The sequence below is a fragment of the Corvus brachyrhynchos genome, unplaced genomic scaffold, assembly GCF_000691975.1.
Source record: "Corvus brachyrhynchos isolate BGI_N302 unplaced genomic scaffold, ASM69197v1 scaffold32, whole genome shotgun sequence".
Lineage (NCBI taxonomy): Eukaryota > Metazoa > Chordata > Aves > Passeriformes > Corvidae > Corvus > Corvus brachyrhynchos.
This window is the reverse complement of record NW_008237919.1, coordinates 15,703,446-15,710,401: the sequence shown is the minus strand read 5'-3', so window position 1 is coordinate 15,710,401 and position 6,956 is coordinate 15,703,446. Positions and strand designations below refer to the sequence as shown.

Sequence of the window (6,956 nt, the reverse complement as noted above, 5' to 3'; positions counted from 1 at the left end):
GAGAAGCGTTTGTTTGTTTTTTTACTGTCTGGCTCTGAGGAGAAGCGTTTGTTTGTTTTTTTAGTGTCTGGCTCTCCACAGCCACCCTCGGCACTGCAGCCGGGGTCGCTCCGGCGGTGAAGGGGAGGGTTCGGCGGGGCGGCGGCCTGGGAAAGCCTCGCCCGGTGCCTGCAGCAGCTGGAAGCCCTGCAGAGACGCTGAATTTGAGAAGAGAAAGCTGCTTGCAGTTCAGAAACTTGGAGGAGGCCAGACCAGGAGTGGGAAACGTGTAAAAGCTGGCGTCTGTTGGGCTGGAGCTGATTTGGGAAGAACCACAGAATAGAATAACATGATGGGTCGGGTTGGAAGGGACCGCAGTGGGTCACCAGGTCCAACGTCCCTGCTCAAGCAAGGCCATCCCACGGCACATGATACAGGATTGTATCTAGGTTCTAGAATACCTCCAGTGAGGGATACTCCATACCATCCTTAGACAATCTGTCCCAGTGCTCGGTCACTGCACAGTAAAGAAATTCTGCCTCATGTTCAGGTGGAACTTCCTAGGCATTAATTTCTGCCCGTTCCTCTTGTCCCGTTGCTGGGCTCCACGGAGCAGAGCCTGGTCCATCCTCTGACAGACACCATTTAGATATTTATACACATTAATGAGGTCCCCTCTCAGTCATCTCTTGAAGATGAACAGCTCCCCCAGCCTTTCCTTGTAAGAGAGATGCCTCAGTCCCCCACTCATCCTCATTGCCCTCCACTGCACCCACTCCAGGAGCTCCCTTGTACTGAGGAACCCAGGAGGACTGACCATGAAGTAGTTCATAGTGAAACTCTGGGAGGTACTGGCAAGGTACGGGAAAATATTTAAACTGGGTTATGCTCTTCTGCAGAAAGGAGGTAAAACATGTTACAAACACAAAAGAAAGTGAGGAGCTGGAGGAGCCAGAAGTGGCAAAGGAAAATACAGGCTATAAATGGTGTCCCAAATGGATACACAGTTTTGGGACTCAGTGGACAGTCTTTGAAGCTTGAGCTTTGCATAGTCTAGACAGCATTAAACATAAAGAAATAAGAAGGCATTATCTGCAGGAAGAAATCTGCTTGGGGCAGAATTGGCTTGGGAAAGGGCAGAATACAGGTCCAAGTGGCTAAAAAGTAACCCAGCAGTAATGCTGTCATTTTATCAAGTCACAGCTTTTTAAATGGAGATGGGAAAACAAATGTTATTTTTTGACATCAGTGATGTGTATTTCTGACTGCGGTAAAAGACAGATTTGTAATCAAGCAGGTACTGAAAGAACAGAAGAGTTTATATATAGAGGAGTTTATAATAACAGTGTTACTGTATTTTGGTTTCACCGAGTTTCAAAAACATTTAAAGTGTTGCTCACAGAGCATAACCTTAGCACAGTTGCTTATCTGTTCATTCAGTCTAAATTAAATGAAAGATAAAACAGAGTTGTGACGTAGAAGGCAGATCTTAAATATCAGAACAGGATTAACATGGACAGAAGAACACTCATGGATTTTGCTCATTTGGTGAAGTGATGGGGATATTTGGTAAAGTGATGCCCACGATAGCAGACACCTGGGTATTGTGACCTAAAAGTCCCTTCAAATCTAACATTTCTAGCTAACACTGTCTCAGCTGTGAATTTCTTTTCAGTTGTGAGTTTCTGTTGATGTGTCTGTGTTTTAAAAATTCTCAAGCTTCAAAAAACTGAGGTAAAACCAGGAAGGAAGAGATTAAAGTTAAAAAAAATAATACAAAGAAAAGGAAATTGACTTCCTAACTGGACTTTTTTCTTTCAAAACAAAGAGCCAAACAAAAAACCCCAAAAGAGTACATCTATATGCTTTCAGGAACTAGATAAACCTTTGGATTTTTTTGGTTTTGTTTGATTCTTATAATGGCTTTTTAAAAAAAATATCATTTCTCCTTCTACCTTGTCAGATTCTCTACCCACACAAGGGTAGCTGACTGCTTTGTGATTTTTATTAGCTGGTGTGTATAAACAAAAGTATTATTTCCACATTTTTGTAGAAAAGTATGGCTAATACAGCATAATTGTGTTACTGCATTAAAAGTGATTTAGCTGTTGATCTCTGATGCAGATGCTCAGGTAAAATACAGAAGCAGGTAAAGTAGTTTATTTTAAGTGGCCCCTCAGAGTGCATTTCTGTCCCTCTTCTGATTGATGTGCACCTGGATGAGAAAGTGTTTCACGTGGATGTGGACACTTCATAAAAAAGATGAATGACACTGTGTGCACAATAAAAACATACCTAGGGGTAACGTGTCAGGTAATTAACTGTGGAATAAATGTATAAGCCAGGAAATATATAGTGGTTATTTCTGAGCCCTGTCATGGGCTGCTGTAAATGGGAAATGCCAGTTCTGCAGTGTCTAGTGGTGACACCAGTGCTAATAGCATGGTGTTCACTGGCATAGTAAGAGCTTGCTGTTAAGTTGAGGGTTTTTTTGTTGTTTGTGAACAATTTTTTAAAACCTTACCTTGTGAAAGATCCTGTAGGGAGTTTTGTGTCACCTGCAATACTCTGTTGATTTTCTCACTGCAGGTCCTGTCTGGCTGTGGTGTCTACGATGGCACAGAAATCCATGAGGCATCAGCGTAAGTTGCCTTATGGGACTGTAGACTCCAAAAAAAGTCTCCATTACATTGCAGCAGTCTGTTCAATTTAGTTTTGCTGTCTCTGGCCATCAGAATTACCCTGAGAGATGTATGATGAAGCTTTCTCACAGTTTTCTCACAGCATAATTGTGAGCTCAGGCTGCATTCTTGTAGAACTCAGTGACTGACCAAAGATGCAGCACTGTGCATGTGATGCCAGAACACTGAGTTTGAGAGAGACTCTCTTCAGAAACAGAAATTCAGAGTTCCAGTTTCAATCTCAAGAGAGTTAAATACAGACTTAATTTCAGAATCACTTTGAGTTTCCATTCCTGGGGCTAAATCTGACAGTAGAATGGTTAATGCTTAAGTGGAATTAACTCTTACTGAGAATTAATAAGAAATGTGTCACCTAGACCTAGATTAAATATTAATGGCTATGTGGGTTACTTCCATAACACCTGGGGACTTGGAAGAAGGAAGCTTTTGTTTTTCCTGGTTGCCTGCTTTGGTAGGATATGTGTTTTTCCTCATCTTTCAAAATCAGGCGGTGGAATATTTGTAGCAAGACTTGGGGTCCAGATGAAGCCTCTCCCATAAAAGTTTTCTGCTTGTTTTATGTCCATTTTTGTAGTGTCCTGGTACACCTGAGCCGTGGGGGAGCTGAGGTTCACATGTATGCTCCAGATGTCCCTCAGATGCATGTCATTGACCACAGTAAAGGGCAACCAGCTGAAGCTGAGTCAAGGTAAGTCTGTGATGTGTTAGGCATTCTTTAGACATAGCAGCCTGTAATGCCTCTTGTAGCACTTTGCTGAATGCCTTTAGTAGCTTTTTGCCAGCTGTGGTGGTTTTCTTGGAGAGAAGATATTATATGGCTTTTCTGGACTTGATTATATACGGTCTGTCAGTGCTTATGTTTCCCAGCAGTAGCATTTCAGAACCATCTACAGCTTCAGTTACTAAATACTGATGTTCTTGCTTCCTCCCTTTCTCACCCTCCTTTTCCTCTGTCACAACTTTATCTACACTGTTCTGTGTGCAAATGCTTAATTAATCACATTTTTTTATTTCTGGTTCTTCAAGGAATGTTTTAGTGGAATCTGCAAGAATTGCTCGTGGTAAAATTACAAGCCTGGCTAAGCTCTCTACAGCAGACCATGATGCTGTGATATTCCCTGGTGGATTCGGAGCTGCCAAAAACTTGTGAGTGCCAACTAAGCATCAGATTCCTCAACTAAATATTCATAATTAACTATGGATGGAGCTTGGAGCAACCTGGTCTAGAGGGAGTTGTCCCTGCTTATGGCAGAGGGGTAGGAATGAAATGATTTTTAAGGTCCCTTCCAGCCCAAACCATTCTATCATTCTATGAACCGTGATTCACACAATAAAATCCATAAATGGTCTTATTTACTACATATGTAACTCCTACTTAATATGGATAATGCCTTTTAAAGTCTTGTCATTGTCTTGTTTTAAATTCTCTGAACAATGTTGATGAGAATGCGAGTTGAGATAATGCACGAGAGGTCCTCTTTCCTCCCCCTGGTGGTGTTTCTTTTTAGGTCTGAGGGAAGTGAAGGTAAAACTTCCATGAGTTCAGGTGCTTGTAATGTTATTATTCTATTTCTTCCTCTTTGCCTACCCAAAAAATCCCCTCTCGTTTTATAATGTAAAACAACAGCTGGCTCAAAAAAATAAAAAGGAAACAAAAAGTGTTAGCCACGTGGAATACTGATTATCTTGCTATTGACATGCTTTTTTGTTGGCTTTGAGAAACATGAACGTTACTTCCCTTTTCTTCTTAAGTATTTTCTTCTTTGAAAAGGTTACTGTTCAGCTTCTCAGTAATCCTAGAAAGCTGAGGTGATAATTTTCATTTCTAGATGTTTTTATTTAGTAAGGGACTTTCTGGCAGACCAGAACCTTAGAAGAGAGACATTTTGGCTAAAGCAGTGATGGTCATCTACGGAGTGTTTTTAACCAACTGTTTAGTAGCTGTTAAGTTTGGGATGATTCTTTGGAGCCAGTCTCAGGGCAGATAGGCAAATACCTCTGTTTGTAGGTTCATACTGAGCTTTGTATAAGTTTCTTGTTGTGACAGATCTACCTTTGCCGTTGATGGGAAGGATTGCAAGGTGAACAGAGAAGTTGAGCGAGTCCTGAAAGATTTCCACAAAGCAGGCAAACCTATTGGGTATGTATGTTAGTTGGATGGCATTTGTTTGAAAGTGTGAGCAAGGAGACAACCTGTGTTTTGTTGAAATGTGCAGCTGTTGTTGTCGGAACTGGAAAAAGTATCTTCTCTTTTGTATCATTTGCAGCCTATTTTGTAAATGTGTTTTTTAGGATGTGTGTGTGTAGGTGTTTGTCTAAGGAGAAGCTGAGGAAATGCTGAGAGGAAGTTGCCTTGTGATGTCTTTCAGATTTTCAAGGCTGTGTCCATTTGAATCTTTTCAGTTGTGAGCAAGTTCTGGGATAGTGCTGTTGTAGAATTGCTCTTACAATTCCTTCTGTTGCAGCCTGTGCTGCATTTCCCCAGTGCTGGCAGCAAAGGTGCTCTCTGGTGCTGAGGTAACTGTGGGCCACGAAGAAGAGGAAGGGGGCAAGTGGCCTTATGCTGGGACTGCAGGAGCCATCAAAGAGCTGGGAGCAAAGCACTGTGTGAAAGAAGTAACCATATCCTTTTCTGGTGATTTCCATGTTGGGAGACAGTTTAGAAATGTGTCATTAAAGGAATGAACACATGTAGGAACTGTGCTTTTCCACTTAGATTTTCATGGGAATGTGCAGTGTATAGCAGGTAGCAGTGGTACAGTACGGGATTAGAAACTCTCCTCTACACAGCTGTGTAACTGCTGCTGTGCAACAACACACTGGGAGTTAGAATTGGTTCTCAGTCAGCTTCCCTGGACACCCAGTAATGCACTAAGTGCTGAATGAATTTGCACATAAAACTGGCATGAGTTACAGCTGGTCAGTTCTCTTTGAGATTTTTATTCTTCTCCTGAAGTCTAATGCTGCAGTCAGACTGTTCTCAGAGACATTTTATTACAATCAGTGAATTTTGTAGGTTTTCTTGTGGTTTTGGGTGTTTCCACAGGTTTCTTGTGCAGCATTTGTATTACTGGCAAAAATACCTTGTCTTAGGTTGGATTACAGGTTGTAGCTGTCTTTACAGCTGGATGGTATAACATATTTGGAGGTAGTTTTTATAGGATAGTGGAGTTGTGAGATTTTCAGCGCTGGTTCATTTTGCAGGCAGCATCTGCAAGTGCTGTGTTTTCCTTAACTCCTTTTTACGAAGCTCATGTGGATACAAAAAATAAGGTGGTGACCACCCCAGCATTTATGTGTGAAACAGCATTACACCACATCTTCGATGGCATTGGGGCAATGGTAAAGAATGTGCTAAAATTAACTGGCAAATAAAATCAGATGTGTTTAAATTTAGGGCATAGTATCAAACATATCATGGACCAATGGAGACATTTGCACCTGCTAGTCCTGTTCACACTCTAGTGAATGCTGATGCAAAGCTGATTGATTCCCAGCTGCAGGATTTTCTGTGCCTTTTTGAGAGAGGGGCATTACACAGGGCAAGGAGCCTGGCCTGAGACACAGAGCATCTTCTTGAGCTTTTCCATCTGTAGAGAGCAGTCTGGATGTGTTCTGAAACAAATCTTCCAACACACCAATGTCAAACCAGTTCTAAGGGAGAAAAAGAGACTCAAGGCCCTTTCAGAAGCTGAGGGCAGATGTGTTGTAGGGATTTGGCACATGGCAGCATATCTAGTGGATGGAGAATGGGAGTAGAAAGGAATGAATGCACGGTTCCAAGTGTATGTGCTCAGGCCTGTGTCTGGGAACTAAAAGCCAGGATCAGCTGCTGAGGAAAAAGACATCTTCCACACCTTCGTCTAGCTCTGTGTTAATGAAAAGATTTTTTTTTTTTTTGTTTCTATTTGAAAGAACCCTGTTTTCACAAAGTCAGTCTGAGCACCAGTCAGCAGCAGGACACAACTGCCACAACAGTAGCACTTTGAAAAACTCATCCATTGGCCCATTATAGTTTTAAAAGGTCTTGAAATGAAGAAGAAAATACCGCTGATGTGACGCACAACTCTTAAGGACAGCAGCATCCCTGTTAAAGCAGTTGTATGACAAGTAGTGAATGGAAAAAACTATCTCAAATTATCCTAACTTCCCCTGCTTTAGGGTAATAAAGCTTTCTCCAAAGAAGTATTATTGAATGTCTGGAATAATGATGTATAAATAAATAAATTTCTGCCTTTTATCTCATCCTTGTCCTTTCATTTTTGTTTGGTAGCT

General features: G+C 41.5%; 1 protein-coding gene across 1 annotated transcript; it reads left to right on the top strand.

Moving 5' to 3' along the window:
• Positions 1-289: 289 nt before the first annotated feature.
• On the top strand, positions 290-6,926 carry CUNH21orf33 (chromosome unknown C21orf33 homolog). The gene is made up of 7 exons (XM_017733296.1): positions 290-838; positions 2,569-2,621; positions 3,256-3,369; positions 3,708-3,827; positions 4,729-4,821; positions 5,147-5,303; positions 5,928-6,926. The coding sequence occupies exons 1-7, from the start codon at positions 710-712 to the stop codon at positions 6,054-6,056; spliced, it is 795 nt and encodes a 264-aa protein (XP_017588785.1). The 5' UTR covers positions 290-709; the 3' UTR covers positions 6,057-6,926.
• Positions 6,927-6,956: the final 30 nt, after the last annotated feature.